The following is a 26802-nucleotide window of genomic DNA, read 5'->3' on the forward strand; positions in this document are numbered from 1 at the left end:
GGCCACCGCCCCGCCCTACGCCGGAGCGACGTCGGCGCGCGTTGCGCCGCTACACGGGGCACCTCGGCCCGGCGGGGCGGCGCCGCTACACGCAGCGTTACGGCGCCGCCGGGCTGTCCCCGCGCCGTCAGCTGATGGGCGCCGGGCCGGTCCCGCGGCAACATGGCGGCCGAGATCCACTCGCGGCCGCAGAGCAGCCGGCCCGTCCTGCTCAGCAAGGTCGAGGGGCACCAGGACGTGGTGAGCGCCGCGCTCCTCATCCCCAAGGAGGACGGGGTCATCACGGCCAGCGAGGACAGGTGAGCGGAGGCCGCCGGCCGTGGTGCCTCACGGGGCGGTGCGGCCCCTCAGGGCCCGCTCCCCCACGGGGGCTCGGCGAGGGGCTAGGCCGGGGCGGCGGGAGCGGGCGGGCAGGGCAGGCCCGGCCCGGGCGGCCCCTCGGCGGAGGGTCGGGTCCCCTCCTTTCCCCTCCCTTCCCCTCCCTCGGCGGTCTCCGCTCCGTGCGGGGCTGGGGCTCAGCCCCCCGATCCGGGGCGGCGCGGTCCCAGCGGAAGGCGGGAGCCGGCTGAGCCGGGGAAGCGTGGCGGGGTGCAGGGGGAAATCGGTTTTTACACTGTAAGTTTGCCAGGAGGTACACGGCCATGACTCTTTGCCTGGAGCCATAAGGAAATAGCCGAAGCTGCAGTCCGAGGGAGGAAAATAATATTAGCCGGCTTCCCGCTGGCGGAGGGAGGCAGCGGCTCAGCCCGCCCGGCAGCGGGTGGGAGCGGGGCGTGGGAGCGCGGAGCTGACAGCGTTCCCCTGCTGATGGGAAAAAGCTGTTGTACTTCATGCGTGCTTTCCAGCCCCTGCGAAGGAGATGGAAAAGTACAACTCATTTGTGTGTGTAAAGGGGCTCTGCAACGGCCGTGAGCAGAACCAAAAATGGAGGAATATGTTTTCCCCTGCCTTTAGCTGTGCAGGCTGAATCACTGGTAGGTACGTTACAGCTTCTCCTCTCTGTCAGGAGAGTTGAAACTCTCCGAGCTGCTTCAGTCAAAACAAGCCCGTTCTGATGGCTCAGTGTGAAGGTCTCTGCTTCCTTCTGTCTGAAACAGTTCAGGGAGTGAGTTGGCAGATCTGAGGGGAGCAGTGGTGATGAGCTGCTGAGGACAGTGGTTTCTGGTTGGAAGGGAAAATGTCTTCAGAGTCTAATCCTCATCCTCAGCACTGGCTCACATAGCATGTGAAACATCTGGGACAAAAGCTGGTAATGTCATTAAGCAGTTATTCAGATAAAACAAAAGTGGAAATGAGGAAGCAGGTAGCACAGGGGGTTGTTGATTAGGAGGGGGATACGGGGTCTGCAGTGTAGTGGCGAGAGTGGAATTTCCCCTGTGCTATGTGGAAAGTGACTTTTAAACGAGAAGAGTAGTAGGAGATGCTTCGTAAGACCTCCTGCCCAGAAACTGCAGCAGTGTTTCAAAGCATGTTAAAGTATGAAAGTGCATTCTTTGAGATGTAGGGGAAGGGGGGGGATAATTTTACTGTTATAAAACTTTTAAAACTGAATTTGTATTAATTTTGCATGAATTCTCATTTGAAAAGCCTGACCTTGTGAGAAACAGTGGGGTATGAGTACTGAAAATCAGCAGAGCTATGGTGTTACCTGAACTGATAAATTAGGTTTTCTGGCATTTATTTTGAGGTCAAAAAGAGCAAACAGACCAGCTAGCAACAGCACATGCTAACTTTATAAGCTTCCTGTTAGCCAAGGCATTCAGGAGGTGGGGGAGAGGGCAACAGATAAAGTGCAAAGGATGTAAACTTGTCCTTACCTAAGTGAAGTTTACCAGATACTAGTTTTTCATTAGCTGGCATTAAAGCAACAAAATCTGTATAGGAAAAATTTTGCCTATGTAAAAGCAGCAGGACTTAAATCTTGACTCTTTGAAGCAGTAGTACATACTGCTGCTTGTTGAACCATGGCAGTAATTGTACCTAGCTTGCAGCAAGCAGTGACACTTGGATGTGTTAGGTATGTTTTCTGGCTTTGATCGAAAGATTGACTTGGTTGGTCTCTTCCCTTCCTGTAGAAATGACCATCTGTAGTACGTGTTGGGTAACAGATTTTGGATGAGACTGAGCAGCTTCCTTTTTATTGCACTCTTACATGTGGTTGTTCTGGTATCTTAGTATTGTGCAGGATGAAGTTGGCTTTTTGGGTGACAGTGTGGGCTGAATCTTAAATTGTGTTCAGTTTGTTTTGATGCACTTCCTGAAGGAGAGAAGGGAAGATTAGCAATTTTTAAGAGTTCATATCTGAGTTAAAACTGAACATAATTTTGTGGTACAGGCTTGCAGAGGCTTTCCTGTAGCAGACAAAGGCAGCCTTTAAACTTAAAGGTCTAATGCCGAAGGTTAGCAGTCTGCATGCTTAAACTGTGTTGATAAGAGCCAAGGATGCAGCTGCATCTTCATCTGGGCAAGTTTTGATGTCAGATACAGACCTGTGCAAGGAGAGCAGAGGCCGTTACCCACCTTCGCTGTGTGTAAATTTCTAAGAGAAGGTTTGGACTCAAGGCTAAATTTGTGTAGCCTGCCTTACTCTGGGAGTTTAATCAAATCTTTTAAACTTTCAGAAATTGTTGCACTGTATTACCTCTAATCTGGGATACCTCCTACAGTACATCAAAGCCTACTCACTCATGTATCCTTCACCTACAGTTTAGTATGTTATCAAACTTACTGCTCTCCTGTTTGTTCACTAAAAATGGGGTGTAGGTGTTAATACTGCATAACTGATTATGCTGCTAGCAGCGAGCAAAGTACAGAGTTCAAGAAGCAAAAGAGCTGCTGTGTACACCAAAAGAGTAGGGCCAGAGTATTTTTTATTACATCTTAATACAGCTAAGGCTGTCAAGTATTTCATAATAACTGGTCAGAGGAATGTGTTTACAAGTTAAGTAGTGAGGAAAACATTGGTGCACAAACATTCTCCAGGAATGTTGTAGCTTATCCTCTTGTTAGAGGAGTTGGAATTCTTTCTATTTTAAATTATATTTCCTAGAATGAGAAGTAATGGCTCTCTTTTTTTGAGGGTACAAAAGATGCCAATAGTATATCTGTCAAACCAATAAAAATCTAGTTCTTTTTTTTTTTTTAAGTTTTGAAACAAAAAAAGCAAGAAAGAATGCCAGCAGGAGTTAAATAGTTATTTTTCCCAATCAGATTTTTCAGCAGGGTACTTGCTATCTGTGAAGCTTTCTCAGAACTTACCTAGAAAGGATGATTAACTCTGTGTCCCTGTGAGCATCTTGCCTGACCCTGGCTCCAAGACAGTGTTTGGAATTGTTGCAGTGTGTCCCTCAGCTTGGGCAGCCAGCTCAGGTACCAGCTGTGAGTTAGATCTGTCTGCTCAAGGCTGGCTTGTGTTTTCTCAGAGCTGAGATAGGCCAGGGTGGGCTGCACAAATCTGTGATACAGGCAAATATCTGGACTTAGACTTATTATCCTTATTCTCAGCAGACTAATAACTAAGGCAAGATGAGTGTTTCCTATCTGTAGTTGGGGTTCCTGAGGGATGATAAGCTAGTGTACAAGACCCTAAATGCAAGATGAAGGTATTATATTTACCACAGGCTAACAGGATCTCTAGGGTCACTAGCACATCTGAATGTGACCATCAGCAGCTGCTATTGCACTGCAACTGCTGCTTAAGTTGAGGTATTAGGGGTTTTTTCAGTTATGGAACTCAAATACTGGTCAAAACTAATGTTTTAGTGAGCAGAAATTTGATAAAAAGCGTCAACTGCAAGCTGTGTCCTTGAGCTTGCATTGCACCGTGATTAAACCAGATTCCTAATGCTGTTTTGGGAACACAGTCAATAGCAGTCTAAATACTTCTGGTTTATTTTGGCTACCAGAAAAATGCCATCTTCTGATCTTGCTAGGAAAACAGTTGTTAGCGATTGATTTCAGATAGGAAAGTTAGTGGTTTGAAGGTGTTGGAAAGATGCAGTTCTTGGAACAGGACTAGTGTAGCTCCATAGTACTTGCTGCAGTGCTCGTATTGTAACAAGTTTGGATTTGCCTGCTAATCTTTCATCACTTCTTTCTCCCTGACATTTGGGTTTTAGAGGGCAGCTTATGTGGCATGAGCACAGATACTGTTGAAACACTGAAGGATCTTCTCTGCTCTCAAACCCCAGATTTTTTCTCCAGTACTGTTAGGTGCTTACTGTGTAAAAGAAACAGCAATTGAGAACAATAAAAATCCTTGGAAACTGGTAAGGTCACATAGTATTGCTTAACCATGGCTTTTGTGTATGTGTTTCTTTATATTATGTAAAAAAACCCAAACAAAATGAAACACCCTCTTTGAGTTACTCTTTTATAAATGTGTATGCTTTCCAGCTGAAGGCAACTTCTGGTTCAATACTCAAATGTGTTTGGAGGTCTTTTTTAGTCTTGTTTTACTTCCTCCTGCCACTTTCAGGTATCTGAGTCAATTAAAAAGTGTGTATCTGTCTCTGGGTGCTCCTTAATGAGTTTCAACATTTTTACATCCTTACTGAGACTGCTGTCAAACAAACCTGTGTCTTTCTAGGCCCTTAATAGGGAATGCTTAAGGAAAGTGGAGTGGTAGCCAGCTCTTCTCAGGTACTGAGCACAGGCTTCTTCATTAAATAAAGACCAAGTTTTGAAAGGAGTGCTAAAGACTCCAGGGCTGATATGGTGGTCCTCATAATAAAACAGTTTCATTGTAGGAGACGACTGTGGAAGCAGCGTTACTGGTGGACTTCTCTAGTCCTTTAAGCTAGAACTGATATTTCACAAGTTAATTTGTCTGGCAAAAGGAGATGCACCACAACAACAGGTCTGTAGGAGAGAGAACTGAGGAGAAGTGGATTTTGGCACAGGTTATTTGCTGACTACTGTGAAACAATCTCTTCAGATTTTGCTCAGTCAGATCTTTGTATAATTAGATATACAGCTGTCTGACAGCTTATCTTTGCAAGCATGAGACTAGGGAAGTCTAAATCTTACTTAAACCAAAATAAGAAGCTTTCAGAAGTTAATTTTGCTAACTCTTGCAGCTATTTGCTTAGACTCTCAACTTTAGTGAGGGACTGTATTGTAGATGATCAGTGTACAAATTACACTTCCAGGAAATAATTTGGTTAGAAAAAGCAAATCCTTGCTGCTTTTATATTAATTCCTAGTTTAGTATAATTGATCAGAATACTGAAAGGAAACAAAAATCTACTTTGGGAAAATCAGCAAGGCATGATATCACTACAGTAACTCCTAGTCTTTTTATATCAAAAATAGTTACATGATTTTGGCTATCAGTGAAAGAGTTGAATTAGTGGTGGAAGCTACCATCTGAGATGTTTAGAACAGTTAGATATGATGGAGCTGCTTTAAAAAGCAGCTTAAAAAGCCATTAAAAATACATAGGTGCTAACCCGTGCTACTACTGGCATTTGCATCAGAAGAATGACTTGGAAGCATTGTTTTCTTCATTTCCTCATGTTACCAAGAAATCGCAACTGCTTTTCTGAAGTGTTAACTTTCTGACTGTGGGGCAGGGTGTTGATTATTGTAAAGGGGAAGTGATAGCTTTTAAGAGACAGTCTTGATGCAAAATATTTAATGCACTGATGTGCATTTGCCACTGAACTGGTGGAAAAGTGACTTGATTCAAAAGCTAAAAATCATTGTTTTGAGGCAGTGTGTACTCAGCTGTACTGATTTCAAGTTTTAGAAAAGGAAAGTAGTACATTAAGGGTGAACACTGTCAGCTTTTGGGTGGTCTTTTAAAGAAAAGCCCTTAAATGCGTTATAGAATTGGAATGCTACCTTTGTCTTCAACCTGAAAAGTTCTAGTCCTGGTGCAAGATACCAGTCCTCTCCTGTCCTCTTTTTGTTAAACTTTTACTGGCAATCCTGTATGATGTTTAGCAAATCTATCCCCTATTTTTTTCTAGAAACATCTAAATACCAGGCCTTTTTTTAGTTAAAAGTAAATAGAACAGCTCATCTTAATGAAGTCTCTTGACAGTGTTTCCAGGTACACATAGTTACTGATCATTTAGGTTTCCATTTAGGAATGAGGAAGTTGGATTCAAACAGTAACAAGAAGGCGAACAATGGTTTGGAGAGGAAATTTCAAGTAGACCTAAAATAACCTTAACACTGTCTACATGTGTGCTCTTAACTTCTTGATGTAGATTCCCTTCAAATGTGTCTGTTGTAGGAATGTTTTTAATTGACAGTAACTTTCCACTTCCTTGTTGATTCTCTTATGTCCCTCCTCCCAGGATTTGACGGTCATGAGAGTGGTATAATGCTAAATGTTCTCAAGACTGTTTTTCCTTTCCTTCCAAGGCCTGATTACTAAAAACTGTTTTATAAATAGCCTTAGCATTCTGTCCCAGTTGTCTGGTCAACTTCTTTCAATTCCCATTTGACTGGCTAATCAATCCTGTTTGTATTTAGGCCAGAAGTAGCAGTGCTGCTAATGTTGCTTATCCTTTGTGTTTGTACATGAGGGAGTAGAGGCATGGCTTAGAGGAAATAATACTGAACTAGATATGATGTCCTCTGTGGATCCATACATCAATATTTGGGGATGGAGATGTCAGTAATGTGTTGGTCTGGAGGATGAGGTGCTTGTTACTAATATTCAGTATCTGGCTTGCTGAAGATGAGTTGTACAGGGAAGCTGTAAAAATTCGAAAGTTCAGACTTCCATAATGGAATGATTTGCAGTTATTTTTTTTAAACACATCAAACACTTAATCTGCTATAAATAAAACAAACTGTGGTTTGCTCTGCCAAAGCTGGGAAGTTCCTGCAACTTGAATTTGACTTAAATCAGCCAGAGTCAAGGAGAAGGAATTAAAGGGATGTAGCAATTTCTGAGGTGAACTGAAATAGTATTTCCATTTCATACTTACTAAAACTCAACGTATTCAGAATCCAAGGGTGGCTATTCTCAGTATTCTTAGTATTATTATTCTTGTTACGTTAGAGTACTATTATTTAGAGGTTGTTCCTCTAACTATTATGTTTGAGTAGCACAAAAGCTAAGAGGATTTGAGCTGATATATAGTCAATCAGCTGGTTCAGATGCAAAGGATGATGCACTTACAACTGTCTTCTCCCTGCTCTTCCCACGACACAGAACAATACGAGTATGGCTGAAGAGAGACAGTGGACAATACTGGCCCAGCATCTATCACACCATGTCATGTAAGTACAATGTTGGAGAAGGTAAGTGATGGCCAAACACAGCATGGATTTTGTACCTGTGCCATTTCTCCAAGTGCTGGATTCACTCAGGGATTGTAAATTTGGGAACTTTGCAGCAACTCTAGCTCAGACTTTAATTTGAAACTAGCTGCGTAGTGGATGAGATCTAAGGCAGCATTCTGTCAGAACCAGATCCTTCACCAGGTAAATCGCTATGCATCTGCAGCTGTAAATGTCTCAAATGCTGGCAAGTAACTTGTCTCCTGAATAAGTGAGCTTTTCAAACCACTAGCTGAAAGTTCAGACATAAGAATATTCTCTGCTTTCCAAGGTGTGCATATTTTTTTCTTTTTTCTTTTTTTTTCAGCATTTAGATTAGTAAGAAAGCAATACTGAGTAGCAGCTTCAGTGTGGAGTAGATCTTGAATGTCAGTGTGCTTTTTTGATTTTGAAACCTCACTCAGCCTGGGTGCTTTGCTGTAACTTCTTTAATGTAGAGTTGCCACCTAGAGATGTACCACATATAACAAGAGGGAATACAATGACAAAGTAAAACATTGTACAAACAAAGGATAGTCTTTGGAATTACAACTTCTGTAGTAATTTGAATACAAATGTTACATGAAGACCAAAGAGTTGGACTCCTTGATGTTCTCTGGTTTTTTTCAGCTGCAAGCTGAGTAGCCTACAATCTAGATTAGAAATGCAAACTGTAATCCTCTTTTTCCTAACAGTTGGTCTAAATTACAGAAGTTACTACACTTATCAATTTTATAAATAGACTATTCAGATTGTGCTCTAAGAAGGTTTATACAAAATACAGTGTGCCTGTAGGTAATTCCAAGGGATGGACTTGTCCTTATGCAGTATGACCACTGTAATATTCCACACTGTCCTGTCTGGCTTTAAATTTATAAAAACACCTTCAAGGCCACAATTTCTGAGGGTCTTGGAGAAGGTACTAGTTTAGAACAGTATATCCTTCTCATCCTTGTAATTTGCAAGTTTAATGAGGACATCCTTCACGGAAATTTTTTTGAAAAGTTTTCACTAGGACACTGCTATAATTTTGTTGTCATTGCTTTTCACATTTTTTTAACTCTTAATTTCAGAAAGGGAAGTAGGTCTTCAGAGGTTTTCTGCTAAAAGAGATTGTATGTTATCTCAAAAATATGAGTTTTTAAAGTTGCATATGTTGAAACATGATTCTGTATGAATTTGATGTGCAATTACATATTTGTCTAGCAATTTATTCTCTCTAATGATGCAGTCCTCAAATGTAAAGAATGGAATATGGTTCCTGTATACAACTCGGGGCTCCATTTGAGATAATTTAGTGAGCTCAAGTTCTCAAGTCTCACCAGCTGCACATGCTGTTGCTGCTAGCTAGGCTTACAGGCTGGGTAAAATTCCTCTTAACTGTGTTGCACCTTGTGGCAGGAAATCATGTTTGCATCTGGTTCCTAGCGGTATATCTGAGTTACTGTAGTAGTGTACCTTTCCTCAGCTTCACATATGGGAATTTAACTGTCCTACCAAGGAACATTGTCTGTGTAGGCTAATTTCTATCAAGCTACTTAATCTTAAACAGCTTTTTGTCCTGAGTGAAAGAACTGGTTTTAATAAGTTATGTTTATCCTAATACCTCTATTTCAGTAACTGTAATGTGCTTGCTTTTTTTGACAGCACCATGTTCAGCCATGGCTTATCATCATGACAGCAGACGAATATTTGTAGGCCAGGATAATGGGGCTATCATGGTAAGTTGCTGTGATTTTTCTTCAGAATCTAGATGATAATTGCTTATATTGTCTGTGAGCACTAGGTGTTGCTGGCAGCTGATAACCTGTTTTCTTTGCCTTCTTTTTGGAATGCAGCTACTGCTAAATGGCTGAACTTCTTAGCAGTTCACCTGAGGTGTACATGGGAGGACTGCAAATAAACAAGGGTTCTTCTAGCTAAGTGTGAGCCAGCTAGCCTCAAGAAGTCATTGAGCCATTAGTGTAGCAGTGGACCCAAACAATTACACTTCGTCAGGGAATTATTTTGAGGAGTACCTGAAGCTGGGCGGAGTGCCATGGCGGTGCACTAACGGGTTGTGAACTGCAGCTAGCTTGCATCTGTCTAGAAGTATGGATCTGCCTGTATCTCACCATGCACAAGTCTCTGAATTTTCTTGCTGCAGGTCTTTTTATGATATGGAAATTTCAACACTAGCTCTAAAATTACAAGAGGCAGGGTTGATTTATTTTTTTCTGGAGTCTTCCTTCTGTCTTTCTATACTCTTGCTGTAATTGCTCTCCCTCTCCTGGAGAGCAGATACATATGGCAGAACAAAAAGTGGGTCTGTGTTTTTCCCCTCTTTCTTGGCAAAGGAGGGGTGACTTGTGACTCTCAAATGCTTTAATGGTTTCCTTTCTCTGTGAAAATAAGGTCAAAATAATAACTCTTCTGTAAGGAGCCAGGGTACTGCATGAATGTCATAAATAGTGATTCCACTGATAACTACTGTGAATAGCCTACACAGAACTACATAGAATAGTGATTCTAGTGATAACCACTTGAAATTGTAAGTTGAGACTTAAAATTTCGGTAAGCCTAATGGATCAAATAGAGAATACTTTCACTTACATCTGTCCATTATAAAGTTTCAGATACTTAAATCCTAAATATTACAAGATACAGGTTTTTTTGTTCCTGCTGGGGTCAAATGAGATCATATCTCTTCCTATAATCTCCCTTCAGCAATCTCGGTTCTGAAAGGATGCTTAGTGTTGAAAATGTAGCTCACTAATAACTTTAATTTAATAATTGGTGTGTTGGTGTGCTATGCTCCAGCCTGAGAAACTGTGAGTTTTTAGTGAGATATATATTCCTGCTATGCAAATTTTGGCCAGTGAGGTTACTGCTCTTTTTTGGGTATCAATATCACATATGTCACTGCGGTATCTTTTCTAACAGTTCCACTTTACTTTTAGGAGTTTCATATTTCAGAGGACTTTAATAAGATGAACTTTGTGAAGACCTATCCAGGTAAACTGTTAACCAGTGTCTACAGTAACATTTGTGGGAAGGGGAGGCATCTAAAATGCTTAGGAAACTGGACATCGTCACAGATTAATCAAGTCCAAATATGCTTTAAATCTGACTGACCTTCTAGTTGTCACTTAGTTGGGGATAACTGTCATAAGATAAATGTTCTGTTATTGAGTAATCGTCAGTCAGCTGAGTCTGAGTTGCAGTCATTATCATTAAGTTCAGCACATCATCGGTCTGCGAGTGTAATGAGCCAGAACTAGTGAGCTCAGATTTTGCTCTTCAAGTGAAGTAGTTATACTGCATGAATGTTAGGGTAAGAGCTTTCTAAAGGTGCATTTTGGTATTTGCAGTTTCTATCCTTACTTTCTGTAATCACTGGGCTTGGTTACTTCTAGCTGAAGGTAAGAGTCCTTGCCCTCTCTGTCACCTTAGGAGAGCAATAAGGATGAAAATAGGGATGTACTTTTCAGGTACACAGGGAATAGGAATTGTTCTAAAATTTATGGAGATGCTAATTTCAACATTTGTCTGCACATCATTAAAAGAAATACAGAATTCAATTGGTTGAAATATTAATATGGAAGACCTGAAGGAGACTCTTAAAGACTGCAGATCATGTAGTGAAACAAAGTGCAGTTTGTCTTGTGACTCCCTGACACTGATAGAAGCAATGTTCTTGTTTAGGAGAAAAAGACCTTGTTCTTAAAGCAACAAAACCCCCCTTCATCCAAGGGAAGATGACTTGACAACTCAGTCAAAGGAAGTATTTGCATCTTGGAGGACGGGGGGGGCTTCTTTCTAATGTTCATGTAACTTCTTGCTTGGTGGCAGCATTCTAAACAAAGCTGTGTGGGATTTGGTTGCTGTCACAGATAGCCGTTTGAATGCTGTGGACTAGATAGACTTTCAGGTGCTTAAAAGCATAAATCTGAGCATAGGTCCCCTGGGGTCAGGAAAATAGGCACTTAAAGCAATTAAGGTTTTTAGATGTGTTACATTACACCTCAGAAGTCCTGGCCTAACTAGAGGAAGCTAAGGGTTTGCCTGCTCCTTAACCAGAGCATCTTGGGTATCTGGTATGAACTCTCTTCTCTCTCAGTGGGAGAAAGACTTAAATTAGCTGACATATTTGGTTCACTTAAGCTATTCAGATGGCAAATACCAAACTGAACAATGCTAACCTTTTAATTCAGCCTGGAGGCAAGTATATGATGGTAAAAACATCTCCCTGGGGCATTGCTTAGATACCATCTTCAACCTGTGTGTCTCTGAATTAGAACATAAGGACACATCACTTAGATTTTTAGGAAAAACTGCCCAGAATCTTTTTCTTCCAACAGCTCATCAGAATCGAGTGTCTGCTATTACTTTCTGCTTGACATCAGAGTGGGTTATCAGCACTGGTCATGACAAGTGTATCAGCTGGATGTGCACCAGGAGCGGGAGTATGCTGGGGAGACATTACTTCACCTCTTGGGCTTCATGTCTACAGTATCCTTTGAAAAACAATTGCTACCCTGAAACTGGAAGAGTACTTCGTTCATTTAGTTCAGTTTGTTCCCCCCGTTTCATGTAAAAAGCTAGTGTGAGTCATGCAAGTCTGCAAACCCTTATACTGATTAGGTGTTTAATACCTTTAGTTCTGTTAGCTGTTGTTAGGCAGTAGAAGGGGATGTTGTGACCTTGAAGTACAGAAACTGCAGTGTGTACTAGTTCCTAATTTTGAGATGTTTGTCTGTAGCAGCTTGTGGAAGTGACCAGTAACTATCTATAGCCTGACATGTATAATTCCTAGGCAAGTCACTTTGTTTCAATGGATGCCGGTGTGCATTTGAGTCCTTCTAGAGCATGAAACATCTTGAAAGCCTTTTGGACTGCTGTAATTTTTCTACCTTTGCTCATGTTAATCTTTTCTATCTTTAAGCTATGGGGTACACTGAAACTTTATTAATTACTAGTAGTAATTTGTGTGCGGTTTGCTTTTCTGCAAATTGCATTTAACTGTAGCATTTGTAGCTTAAGAACTGCAGTTGTCTATTCAGCTGTAGGTACTTCAGGGCATTCTTTATCCTATGGAAAAGACTTACAAACCCAGTATCTTAAAATGTAGTTCATATATCAAAACTTTTGAGCATGAGTTAAATACTTTAAAGCTATTTTTTAGTACTTGTTAATGGTGGCAGTTTAGATGTGGCTGGACAGTAATTGGAGGTACTGATTGGTGTATGAGGATTAATGGCAGTAATGTAGAAGTGGCATGATTCAAAAGGTGAAAGAGGTCAACGACATCTCTTGAAAAAATAAAGACCTCTCTAGAATTGCTATATACCTGTGCAGTGCTAAGAAACTAGGAGGAATGCTAACTGCTTGGTTGCCAGCAGCATGTCTAGCCTTTTGAGGTCTCCCATCTATGCAGACCCTGCCTTACTGACTAAAGAGTTGGCCGGTTTGTATTGTTGTGTTGTTGCTCTTTTTTGCTGTCCTTATTTTAGAGTTCCAGGGGGCTTGTGTCCCACAAAACGTTTTATGTACAGCTCACCTCAGCTGAATGCAGCACAGAACTGGGTTAATACTGGGGGTAGGGGGTGGGGAGGGAAGACTAGCTCACAGAAGAGTCTGGTGCCTCTGAGCCTCAATGTTTGAATTCAGTGGGTTCTGTATCAAATACTTGCAAATAATGGAACAGTTCAGTATGAAAATGGAGAAAAGAATATGACCTTTTCTACCAAGGTAATAAACCTCCACCGAAGACCATGGCATTTGAAAATGCATTGTAATTGATCCTGCCTCTGGACTTGTGTTTGGAAGAACTAGCTTTCTGGTCTGTGTACTAGGTGCTTGGTCTCCCTATCAGGAGGTTCCTTAGGAGTTATTTGTTAATGATCGTATGTGTAAGCTTCTGAAAAACACAGCAGAGTGCCTATTCTTTACTGGATTAGTGGGGATAATGGTAGCCTGAACTTCCAAGATGAAGAAAGGATCACATATTCAGGGACTTAGTGGATTTGTTGAAAGCTAATTGTTTATCTCGAGATTCTGAAGGCTTAAGAGATTTCAGAGTGTCATCAGATGGCAAAACTTCTGCTTTTTCACTTGTGGTGGGTTTTTTGGTACACTGACTTTTTAAGTTAGCCATTTCTATTGCGTAGAATAGGCCACTTTGCTAGCTGCTGCTTGTGTTTTTGTGTGGCTCCAGGAGGACAGGTGAGTTTATACACAACTCCTGGATTATGTGGTGTCAGCTGTATGGGTTTTTCAATGCTCTTGCTTATATCCTGAATAGCAAAAGTCTTCTAAAGGTGGCAAATGATCTAGTTCCATCCAGTTTACTATGCTTTAGTTTCTGAAGACGGTAGTTACATAGTGACAAAAACTGAGTATCAGAAAACTGTGATGATGTAAAATGCTTTTGCCAAACATGCCACCTGGTTAATAGATCCCATGTTAGGATGTGGTGTGGCTTTTATGTCACTGTGAAATGACAGAACCCTTTCTGAAATACAGTTCAGTCTTCAATACTATGCTCAAGGACCTGCTTCAGTACACTTCAAAATGCAGAGAACAGAATAAGAAATTAGATGGTCTCACCTAAGTAGCTAGAACTTTGGCAGTATACTTCCACTGTAAGGTAAACTAGCTGTGGAGGTTCAGCATCCTTGTAGCTTAGCTTCCTATCCTGGGGGCATCAACTAGTATAACATCCTAGAAAACTAAGAGTTTATAGGAGCAGATACTAGGTAGGACTGAGTGCCACCTGTGGTCCAGTGAGGTGCTCCTCATGGTAGCTCTGCACTGCAGCAAGTAGCCTGAGGAGTTCTGGTATCTCTTGTAGATCATGACTGTGTTCTGCAAATATCTGCTAGAAATGGTCTAAATCTACTTGGCTTGCTTTAAACTAGGGGAGGGATTATCTCATGGCTTCTCCAGTAGATTTCTAAAACTTTTCTCATATTGTCTTACTTGCATATGTAGGGAAGTGTGAGAAGAGAGGAATGAGAAAGGTTTTTATTACAGTCTCCAACCCCTCTAGAAGTAGTTATGTAAATATTTATCTGGCATATTAAAATGTTCTTTTCCAATTTGTTTAGACTCCATAGCTGACAGCTGTGCTACCTATCTCTTAAGAGCAAATGAGGCTTCTCCTTGACTGATGTTCAGATATGATCATGAAACTCAGCACGCATTTGTTGGTGATTATTCTGGACAGATCACTCTCCTGAAGCTTGAGCAGAATACATGCTCAGTTATCACAACACTCAAAGGCCATGAAGGTAAAGTAACTCTTCCTCTTAATTCCACTTGACCCATATTATGGTACCTCTTTGTAAATCGGGATGAGACATTCAGCTTTATATCTACCTCTTAAGGATAGATATTGGATAAACAACTAGTGCAGGGTAGTAGTTATCAAAAGCTGTTCAAAGCTGTACATATGGCTATCCCTTAAAGAACAGACACATTCTCGCTATGGGGAAATCTTAGCATTATCAATACTGACAGGTGTTTTTATTACAGATGAAAAATAAAGGTAAACATATGCATTTGATTAAACACAAGTTAGCCACTAGATGGCCACCTTTAAAAAGTTTAGTCTCCTTAACATTGAAAAGAAAGGATGCGAATGTGTTACTTTTTTTTTTTTTCTGGAGACCTTGTAGTACTATAATACTACATAAAGCAGCTTTAGCAATGTCCAGTCTAGATTCTAAAAAGCCACTTAATTCTTCCCAATGCAGATTTTGCTGTTCTGATCAGTCTTCATGAGACTCTAGTTCAGTTTCCTATGTTTAGCTGAAACTAAGCTATGTGCAAGAAATCTAGAGAGCCTTTTAGAATCAAAACTGTCTAGTCAAAGACAAACGTCTCATCCTGTGTAGTATAGCAAGTCCTTATATCAAATGAAGAACCAAATAGTATGTAACATGATATGGAGCCACTGTCTGCTGTAATGAGTAAGGCAAGAATGTAAACCACAGAAGACTGTAATTTAATAATATGCTGAGAGAAATAAACGAGACTTAATGCCTCTTCCCATGTGGTACTGGCAGCTTTCAAATCAGCTGACTACTGTGCATTTAGGTCGGGGTGAATTACTGGGTCATGAGTCTCTGACCTGCTGGAACAGGCTGACTTGTTTAATAGCTGTAAGCATAGAGTAGGCTTAGCTAAAGCTGGGTAGGCTCCTGATTTACAGATGACTATAAAATGATAAAGCTGGTTCCGAATGTGGGAGGCAAGTTGAGATTTTCACGTGATAAATGTCTCTTCTGATTTCAAGCAGAATTTGAGATTCAGTTAAGAGCAAAATAATTCTCCTGGCCCTAGAGACTCCTTTACCTCTGTATGCTTTAGCACTAGTCTGTGTGCAAATGCAACTCCTTGATACATACTATTGTTAGTCTGAAAGCAGTACATCTCAACATGGCACTACGTATAGTGCGTATTCTATCTATTGAGTTGTGGTAGGCTTCCAAGCACCAACTTCAGCAGTGCTGAATATTTGCATAGCAGACAACTTTGCCTTGTATGTAAGTTCCCAAGGGGACTGTGATTCTCAAAACAAGAACTGATCTAGTATAAAACGTGATTAAATTTGAAGTGTAATAGTAGCTACTTCATCTTTCTTCCTTTTCTTTTTTTTAAAGCAAAAGAGATGATTTGTTAACCTTTTTACCTCCACAGTATTTGTGTAATATTCTTAACGCCTGGTAACTCTAAACTTTGATGACATCTAGTTCTTCTCTGAGTGCAGCTGTGTTTGCCAGACTTCAGAAGTCTGACTTCATCTTGTTTCCTTCCTAGTTCTTGCCTTACTGTGACTTCATAAGCAAGCAGTGTTTGCTTTGCAGTTTAAATGGTTTTAGAGCTTGTCCTTCAACAGTCAGCTTCCAGAATTCTCCATATGTAACAGCCTACTCTGAGTAATGCTGTGATAATACTCAAACTGCCTTTTATGGTGCAGATGCTCACTGTTCTCTGAGACAAGTATTCTCAAATGGGTCAGTCTGATAACAGTGTAGCCATAAAGGAGGCAAGAAAAATCTCTTGTTCCAGAGAGCTGGAGAGAACTGAATTGTGCTATAATTACCATTCATCTTGCTTTCAGACTAACAAGGGTTTTGATGACAACTGGGCAATGGAAGGATGCTTTAAAGGGAGGAATGTCTGTAAAGGAATAAAATGTTCCTGCAACTTCAAAACTATAGGTGTCATGAGTGACAAAATTACTTCTTTAGTCTGCTGTCTACATTGCCATGCATACTGCCAGATGACTCATTTCTTTCTATGTGTGACTAATGAGGTACACAGCCAGGTTGGGCCTTCTGAAATCTAGTTGTGTAATTTAGTATCTAGTGGCCAGATATGCTAACAGCAGTGAAACTGTCACTTAGTTCCTTATTCAAACTATTTTAAGGTTGTAAATTGTTATGTAAGGGAGTTGGTTTACTTGTGAACGCTGCATGCTGTCCTGCAAACACTGACCAACCACTTTATTGTAAATACGACTCTCTGTTTGACAAGTTCTACTACTTTTCATCTTCCAAAGATCACATAGCAGCCTGCTGACTCTTAAAACCAACTGCCTAAATACAAGGGGCAGAAGGCCAGTAACTTGAACTTTCTGGCTTATGCTTTGCATCTAACTTTCTTCTTAGGGATGCTTTGTTATGTTGTCAAATGCTCTTTGCCTCTTTAGGAGGACTGTATCTTGCTGTTGCATGCAGTCCTTTGTGTTAACGGTTCAATGTCTGTTACTGTAGTAAGGGAGTACCTCAGGTTTCATTTTAATGACCCAGAAGAGCATCATTGTCTTGGGGAGTGGCTCCCTTAGATCTAACTGCAGAATGTTCTTTCCTAGGAAGTATTACTTCCCTGTGGTGGGATCCTGTTCAACGACTGCTCTTCTCAGGTGCCTCTGATCACAGCATTATCATGTGGGATATTGGTGGAAGGAAGGGGCGAACACTGCTGCTCCAGGGACATCAGTATGTAATGGTGTCTTATTTTTCCTACATGTTATGTAATGAACACAGAGTCCTGGGAAGACTAAATAGCATGGCAAGATATTTGAATCTTTGTGAGTAATGTAGAAAACAACTTTTTGCAGAACTCTGAGGACTTTGAGGGAGAAGAAGGATAATCAGCACTAGGAAAGCATTACTGATAATTTTTTGTTGTTGTTGTTTATGTTTGATACTTCTAAACCTTGGGTAATAAGAACATAGTATAAAAGTAGGTTATAGAAAGAGGTGGGTAAAAATCCTAAATCATCTTGCTTGGACTTCATGTAAAAGTTGCATGCTTCTGTATTGTAAATACTTCACTGAGTTGCCTGTGAGGGTGGGACTAGAAACTTAATGTATGTTTGTGTACCCATGTAGAATAAGCTTCAATATGTTCCTGTTCTCTGTCTCTTTGTATCAGTGAGGTGATAAACTAATTGGCTAAATTACAGGGGTGGTCCCTCGACTTCAGAAAAGCATGTCACATCTCCACTGTTCTGTGGATTAGGTAGTTGTCTGTATTTAATCAACTCTTTTTTTTTTACAGAGACACAACACTAGCTGCCATTTTAAAATCTAGGGCCTTAATTCAGTCTGACAGGCAGTTCACCACTGAAGATATATTCTGTTTAGAAATGCAGTGGTAGTAGAGATCTTGTTTGTGTTTAAAGATGTATTTGTATAGTGCATTCTCCTCTTGTCTAATTCCATAGATGCCTCCATCCACCTTTGATCAAGACTGATAGCCTTAGCCCTAGAACTGTTGTTAAATCTTGAGGATTTAGTTTTATGGCTAAAGAACTAATAATAGAGTACCGGTTACAAAAAAGTAACTGAAGTCAGTGACTGGAGGACTTTATACTGCTGTTACTGCTGCATCATGTGTCCTGGTGAAGACTTTTAACACTGTTAGTTTCTCTTCAAACATCACACTTAGCATCAAACTTCATACTGAATGGGAAAGTAAGTTCTTCTGAGAAGCAGAATGACTTTTTTAATTCAACTTAGATGTTGCAAAGCAGTCTAATACTGTTGAGATCTTTTGTTAGTTTCTTAGGGTAGACTTTTATTTTGCCATGACTTTATTTAGGATTAAACTGTCTTATTGGTGAATGCATGCTTTGCTTTGCAGCTACAGACTTATTTGTTGTGATTTGTTAGCAAAAGTGGAAGCTCTGTCTGCTTCACAGCTGTATCTTGAAACAAATATTTCTCTTTATTCTTCCAGTTGTCTCTGTTTTGATAACTGGCTCTACTTGCCAACACAGAAGAGTATTTGCACGCACTCTGAGCCAGTTGACACTCAGCAAACTGTTAATGCTTACGGCCAGTAAATGTTAACAGGGAACTGTACTTCTGGTATTCTGGTCAAGCCTATAAAAACACTGTTCTAGGCAACATCCTGGTGCTAGGGTAGTGCTTAGGTGACAGCATCTGTTCAGTTGTCTTCATAGCTCTATTTAGACTTAGCAAAGTGTTTGGAAATCAGTTTTGGCTTCCTAGGTAGCTTTACAATGATAAATCGGGGTTTGCTGGGAAACTAAGCTTTGTTTAAACACTAATGGGTAAATAGTGTCTGCTTTTTTTGCAGTGACAAGGTGCAGGCTATCTGTTACATCCAGCTGACACGGCAGTTGGTATCTTGTTCAGCTGATGGGGGAATTGCTGTTTGGAACATGGATATCAGCCGTGAAGAGGTAAGATCATGTCCTAGGTCAAACAGGACAGGCTTGGGATTGCTTAGAGTCTTCTCTCAATGGGACATGTTCACTGGAATGGCTACAGCCCTTGCTGCTGGAACACTCTAAAGGAGTCAGGCTTTTGCAGTAAAGACACCAATGGACTGTGCTTCAGCAGTCTTGAAATAAGTTCTCAACTTGTGTCAAAGCAAGCGAAGAAGCGAGCTGCTGTTTTAGAGATGCAGTTCAGAATGTAGAGATTCAGTCACCAAGCAACATTTTTTGTAGAGACCTCAGCAAACAGCAACTGAGCCAGCCATGCACATTCTTTCTGCATCAGTTCATATCCATCATAGGAGCTGAGAAGATGTATATTACTACTGTCTTTGGTTAAACCATAATTATAGGAGGTACTTTATGGGGGCAACCAAAAGGCTTAGCCTTCCTTGCCCTGTTGCTTTTCTTTAAAGGTAAGTGTCCTGATTAAGAACTGTTTTCTGACATGGGTTGAGCTGTCACCTAAAACACACTGAATGCTGTATGTGATACTCCTAACATTTTCAGCAGAATGGTCTCTCCTCAAAACTTCTGCAATATTATGAAACTTTGTAGTTGCAAGGAATTGACTTCTAATACAATTGGGAAAACAAGATGTGGCTGTTTCTTTTCTGGATCTGCACGCAATAATTAAGGGATTTTCTAAATAATAGACAGCTTTAATACAACTGAAATAATATGGTTAACTTAGAAGAGCTGTAATATCTTAGAACTTTTTGGAAAAACATAATCGAGCACAATCCAAAAGCAAAGAAACCAAATGTTTGAAGAATGATGAACATACTGCCTCTGAAGCATTAGCTAGCAAAGTCATGTTGTAGGGTATCTTCAAATATGCACTAATGCACGTAAGACTAGAAGACAGACACTTGATTAGAGGGAATGGTAACTCCACTGACAGCTGTACTATTGATGTTGGGCAGTTCCAACTGTCTGTTGGTAACTGTGTTGGTAGTGTTAGCAGGTTTTTACCTCCTATTTAACGCCTGAAGTTAAGATGAAAAGAACAGGAAGATAACCTGTTTTTCTGTTAGAGGGAGCCAGGAAGTGGATTGTGTTCTCAAAAATGCTATTAAGTGAAAACTGCTATTGTAAGTAACTGAAAGAAAACAATTTGGAACATGTCACTTGGTGGAGAGGCAACTCATTTGCTCTACTCTCCTCCCCCACGCCCCATGCTGGACTTGTTGGTAGTAACATTTTGCACTAGCATGGGGGAAGGAAGGGGATGCAATAAAGTTGAAGATGTAGGAACTGGACATCTGGTATTGATAAATAATCATGGTGAGATGGTGGTGCAACTGACAGTACTATTGTTTTAGTACTACCAACAATGAATATAAGTAAATTGAGGAGAAAACCTTCTTTTTTTCCAGCTTTCATCCTGTCATTTCAGGGAGACTTCCCCATCAGGTGTATAAAGTTGTATAGAATATACATGTTCTAATTCAAGCCTACATACTAAAAATATTGTGCCGCTGTTTTTATCCCTTACAAGGATGCTCAAAGTATCTGAGAGTGTTGAAATGTATGAAAGCTCTATTTTAATTTGTCCTAGTCCATTTATGGCAGAACAAATAGGTGGGTGGGAGAAGGGATGATTACTGAAGATGCAGGCAGGATGGAAAATGCAGATGAGTTCTTAATTATTTTGAACTGCAATCCTGGGGAAGCAGAAAAGATACTTCCAGAATTTACTTCTGGATGCCCCCTCTTAGAGGGGATGACTGCCCCATAGCTTTTACAGCTTTGATTACACTAGCCCTTAAAAATCATCTAGGCAACCAGAGCAGTGAATACCTGCAGCAAGTTTAATAACTTAGATGTTTGAATTAGTTTTCTTATTAAGGCAGTAACATAACATACTGCTGTGGGCTTAAAAAGCATAGGAGGTATGTAGGTAACAAATAACTGTAGTCTTTGGTTTGGGGTTTTTTGTACTAAACTTCCTATGTACTATACCCTAGGCAATCTACTGTTGTAATATCTAGAGATGAAACAGGGCATCTTTCCAAGTAAAACTTTACTTTGGGTTCTTAAAACAAACTTCCTTGGCTGTGGTATGAGGAAAAATAATTCTGATTGCTCGCATCTCTTGCTCTTTTCTAGGCTCCTCAATGGCTAGAAAGTGATTCCTGTCAGAAGTGTGAACAACCTTTCTTCTGGAATATAAAGCAAATGTGGGACACAAAGACGTTAGGGTTGAGACAGGTGAGACCGCTGGTTTGAGTGCTTAGCTGTACTCCAGCACTTAAGCAAAATGCAAACAGAAAAACACTAAAGCTGTTAGACCTTTTAAACTGTTGGTATTTTTGCTGTTTTGAAGTGAGGTTTTATTGAGAGGTCACAGCTTCTAGGCAGTGCTAAGAAGTTTCCATATTCTGTGGAAAGTGCTGGGGCAAAACGGGCTGTGCTGCGAGTGCTCTGTTGGATTTCTTTGAATATTTCTATGCACTGGAGCTGTGGATGGCTAATCCTCAGGTGTTGTGTTAAGTGGCACACAGTGCCCCATAACTGAGCAAATTGCAGCCTGACATGTTGTAGGGTACTCGGTTCAGTGAAGCGGTGACAGCCCTGCTCTTACTGGGCTAGAATGTGAAAGCTTTCCAGATAGCTTTCTTTTTGGAGGAGCTGGACAGGCACCAAGACTCGTCTGTTTCTGGCTTTCTTAGACTGTTGTTTCCTTGGTTGCTTGCTCATCCTTTTTTTTCCCCTGCTCCCAGAAGGAGCTTGCAAAAGGAGAAGAAGATGGGTAGGGAGAATATGGAGGCTCCTTAATGGCCAAGAATACTGTCAGACCTCCAGAGTCCTTGGTTTAAGTAGCAGAAGACTTCCTAACAGGTTGCAAAACAGAAGCTTTGGCGTTGTTGTTCAGTGAACACTTGGTAAGGTGGTCACGTGGCACAATATTGTGATTTGTTTGTTTGTTTGTTTGTTTTCTTCTTCCTCCATGAAGCATCATTGCAGAAAATGTGGGCAAGCGGTGTGCGGCAAGTGCAGTACCAAGCGGTCAAGTTACCCAATCATGGGATTTGAGTTCCAGGTCCGTGTCTGTGATTCCTGTTTTGAGTCAATCAAGGATGAAGAGTGAGTATTAAGGAGTGAAAAGTTAAAGTAATACTCCTGAGGTGCAGAAACACTTGTGCTTGCTCCACATCCATACACAATGCTACAAAAACATGCCAAACTGACTCTCTGCTAATAGGCCACCTTTTGCTTGGGCACTCAAAGCACTTCAATGGCAGAGATCCCTCAATTGGCTCTGCAAGCTGATTTGGATCAGATGTGGTATTACAATCTTTTTATCCACTTTATTTCTTCTTTTCCATGAGCCCAGATCTAGAGCTGAAATATATTTGTCTCAAGATTTCTATTTAGGTAAAGGATATTGATTGCACCTAAAATTGCTAAATGGGTGCCTGACAACGCATCACAGCTGCCAGGATGTATATGCATTAGCTCATGTACACTTACTGAAAACTGTTTCTGTGGGAGTATTCTTCACAGCCCAACCTTATTTTGCCCATGCAAGCAAATTGGGTTAAACATCATTTGCTGTCTTGTTAAGCTCTTCTTAGCACTGAAGGAACCCCCTTTTTATCTGGATATGAACAGCACTTTGCTGTTCACTGTCCTGTCACCTCCTTGTATGCCTGGAGTGCCAAAGGACCACAGTAATCAGATGCCAATTTTGGAGGTGTTTGGGGTTTTTTTGGTGGTGGTGGGGTTGTTTGTTTGTTTGTGCTTTTGTGAAAAAGGGAGGTGCTGTGCCCTAGTTGACTCATTATAGCCAGCAGGAAGAAATGTAGCTGAGCTTGACTTTTAACCGAGAGTAGAATTATTTACTAATGCAGTGTCCCACTCCTGTTCTAGTATTATTAACAGTCAGGCTGCAGAAGGCAAGGGAATGTCACACCTGTATAACTACACAGGCAATGCCTTAGCATGACTTGCGAATTTAATTCTGTCCCCTTGAATATGGCACTGCAGTTCTCAGGACTGATTTAGTAGTACTTGAGCAACTTAATTTTCTTGTAAGTTTGTTTTGCACTGCTATAGTAGTGCCATCAAGCTTCATCTGATGGCTGGCTTTCATTTGAATTGTTCTTGTGCAGCCGTACTTCCTTGGCAACCTTTCATGAAGGAAAACACAACATTTCACACATGTCCATGGACATCTCCAGAGGGCTAATGGTGACTTGTGGGAGTGACCGGATTGTGAAGGTATTCATGTACCTCTTTCCTGCATTAGATATATTTAATGGAGAGCTAATATTTGTATATATTTTTTTCTTTCTGACAACTGTTGCTACAAAGCTAACTGCTGTGGGCAGCAAGAATTGTATTTGTCGCAGACTGTTCTTCCTGCAGCTGAATGAGGAGATGACCTGTGACTCCACTGTGTGGAGTCAGAACTGGTTACTGTTGGTGTCCTCTGGACAAACAAAACAGGCATCACTAGTAGGGGAATCTGCTAGCAGCCTTAAAGATACAGACATGATGAAAAAAGTGCTGGCTTCCTTTACTCTGAGCTCCCTGGCTTCTTGGAGCATTGCCCCTAAAAGCCCTGGTTAGGGAGACAGTGACGTGGAAGTCAGACTGATGTAGAATCTTGCTGTGCTTAAGCTGTACATCCACCACGCATGTCAGAACTGAGACTGTTCCAGTGTGTCCCTGTAAGCATGTTTATAACAAACTACATAGCACTTTTTAAAATGGACTTACAGAGAACTGCTAGAAGACTCTCTTGAGCCCTAAGTTTGGCTTTTGGATTGTAAGGCTGGTATAACTCTTTATGACATTTTCCTCAAGTATAGTTTAAACAGTATTTGTTACCTTGTGTCCAGAGAGGTCTTTGTTTGCTTCTATGCCTCTTACAGAAATACTTCTTAGGTCTTATAATAATGCTATGTAATTCTCCACGATATTTTCTTCCAGATCTGGGACATGACGCCAGTAGTTGGTTGCAGCCTTGCAACTGGCTTCTCTTCGCGCTGATCTCATACCTGACAGGTTTATGCACCTTATGTACAGCAATATGCACCGAATGAATGGAATCCTTCTTAAGAATACTACCGCAAACACTGGTTGCTTGATTCTTCTCCTGCTGCTGTTCCAGGATGGACAGTCACCTTTGTAGAGCACGGCTTTTCTGTTGGGCTCACCAGGAATCTCCTCGGTGCGGAAGTGCAGTTTCACAGCCTCTTGGACTAACGTAAAATGGCTTACCTGCAATATGACACCTTGATGAAAGGACCTGTTGTTTCTCGGTTTACATATGTAGTGTTAACAATGTGCTATCTCTGCTGATATATCTTGTACAGATACCTTGTAGCGAAAACATTATTGGAGTAAAATGAGTGTAGTAAATTCAACTTGTGCAAATAGTAAAATAACTTATTCTCTCTTCCAAAAAGCAGTTCTTTAGAAATACTTTTGAGCAGTCGGTGTCTAAACTGCCTCCAAAAGGTATGTTGGTTATTCCTATGGAAGGAGGAGATACTTCAAAGTGGCAGGTAGCTTCTTTCAGATGAGATAGTAAGAGAACCTTTTATCACACAAGATTTCCTTTATTGGCTTTCTTGTAGTGTTTGTCTTCAAGTTCAGTTAATAGTGGAATCACTTTCGTGGGACAACTGTTGTGTTTAGGTAGCTGGTGAGTCTTCAAACAATTCTAGGCTCTTTAGTGTTTTAGCACAGCTAATAAACTTCTGTAGTTCTTACGAAAACATGCAGCCCAGCTACTCTACTTTAAAGACAGGCCGTAGGTATGAGCCATATACTTTGACAACTCTGTAATGCTGTTGGAATGGGAAGCTAAGCAAATCTGCCTTGTTAAATGTAATGGCTAAGAAAAAATGGCCAGCTAAATTTTAGAGACTTTTTCCTGTGGAAAGGCTGATGTTTCTTTAATGGTAGGGAACCTGTCTCTGCTAAAGTGAGCAATAATTACTGAGGTACAGAACAGCTGCTTTTTTCCCTGCACCTAGGTCCATTAATCCTGAAATATCTATATTGATCCTTTCCTGTTACAAAGCTGAGAACTATGAAGAAGAGCTGGGAGGCTTTTACGACTGTGAAGTTGGCATGTACAGGAAATAACTAGTGAGATATTGTCAATAAATTGGTCTGTCAGTTGTGTGAATTTCCTACGTTTGAACACTGTAAAGGAGAACTTATTTTGAAACTTTGAAAGCTAAGGTGATATGTCACAGAGTTTAAGCTTGGAGCTGAGATTTTTTCTGAAAACAGAAGCATGTGTGGTGAGGACAAAAAATGTGGCTAGGTCAGCTGGCCTGGTGGTGTTGCACAACTGTCAAAGGTAATAGGCTCTTTCTGGCAGAGGACTTAAGGGTTGGCCTGTCTTTATTTACAGCAACAATCAAGTGGTGCTATGAGTGTTAGTGAATTCAAGTCCTAGGTGTGTAACTTGACACTAATAATCTGCACTGGACCATGCTGTAGGCTGAAATAGATGAAGATCATGGTATCATTAATGTCATGAATCACTTGCATTTTAAGCCAAAAAGCTGATAGTCTCCAAAGGACATTAGAATCCAGAATATGTTAGTTACTGTTATTTTGGATCTGGCTTTGTCTACCTTTCCATGGGTCTTCTCTGGAAGTTTTGCAAAGAGTCTTTCAAGTTGCTAGGCTTATTGGGCCACTGAAGAATAAACAAAGCCTTCTTTTGTGGGAATCCCAAAACTTGTCTTGCCTTCAGTTTGGGATTTAGCACTTGTCACACTGGTTGCATTCATCCCTTGCTACATGCTGTTTAGCTTATGTTTTTTGTGAAGGCTTATTTCTAAGCTATTGAGAGAACATCAGCTTGTACTAGAAAAAAGTTGCAGCTTTCATCTCTGAAGGCCTTCACCCTTGTGAATTAGGAAGGAAACTGAGTTGTTGGAGGGGTGAATAAGCCCTGATAATGCTCTGCATTTACTTTCAGACTTCTTCCAGAGCCAGATAGGAAGAGAATGGAAGCTTTCTCCCTTGTAGCGTGTAAGGCAGAACATGAGTTTCACTGCTAGAACTGTTCAAGATCCGACTGTGGTAGGGTCATGAGTTAAGATGGGAGATTGATGTAGATGTGGGATGAATAGCATATTTTTCAAACCAGACATTCTGAAACTTACACCAATGATACTGATATGTAACTCCTTTGCAGCTAGCACTCCTGAGCTTCATCTTTTTTTTAGTTCTGATTAGTCAGTGTGCCCCCTGCTCAGCATGCAGCTCCCCCCTTCCCTGTGACTACTTCCTCTGCTTCTTTACATTACGGTTTTGCCACTATATAATATATTCTCTACTACATATTGTTAAACCTAAGGAATCTATTTTCTATAATTGATATACTTAAAGATAGTGTCAGTTCAGATATAACAAGACAATTATGGCTGCTAAATCATTAGTCATTTAAATATACTCTTGGTGTTGAATGAGTAATGCTTACAAACCACTAAAGAGATAGTGCTTTGTTCATAAACAACTATTTTGAAGGCACATACTCTCTCATGAAAATGAACATATTTCAACTATGTCATCTCCAGTGTGCAATTACTGAGAAGGCTTGATTTGAAGCATTACTAATCTCGCTTGTATAACCTCCTTCATTGGGGCAGGGAAGGGGAGCAATGGGTACTAATATGTGCTAATTCTTTACTAGTTGTATTTCTGTACCCTGCATAGTTAAGAGATGGTAGATAAATCTGTCCCTTGCTCCTTCTTGTCTGTTTTTTAAACTTTGATTACATGTACAATAAAATATTTCTTGATATTCA

General features: G+C 40.7%; 1 protein-coding gene across 1 annotated transcript; it reads left to right on the forward strand.

Moving 5' to 3' along the window:
• The first annotated feature begins 87 nt into the window (after nt 1-87).
• Nucleotides 88-26802, forward strand: WDFY1 (WD repeat and FYVE domain containing 1). The gene is made up of 12 exons (XM_074877703.1): nt 88-299; nt 7172-7239; nt 8926-8999; nt 10218-10272; nt 11619-11769; nt 14437-14549; nt 17138-17264; nt 18874-18979; nt 21128-21229; nt 21975-22105; nt 23134-23242; nt 23957-26802. The coding sequence occupies exons 1-12, from the start codon at nt 163-165 to the stop codon at nt 24014-24016; spliced, it is 1233 nt and encodes a 410-aa protein (XP_074733804.1). The 5' UTR covers nt 88-162; the 3' UTR covers nt 24017-26802.

This window comes from Strix uralensis, chromosome 9, assembly GCF_047716275.1.
Source record: "Strix uralensis isolate ZFMK-TIS-50842 chromosome 9, bStrUra1, whole genome shotgun sequence".
NCBI lineage: Eukaryota > Metazoa > Chordata > Aves > Strigiformes > Strigidae > Strix > Strix uralensis.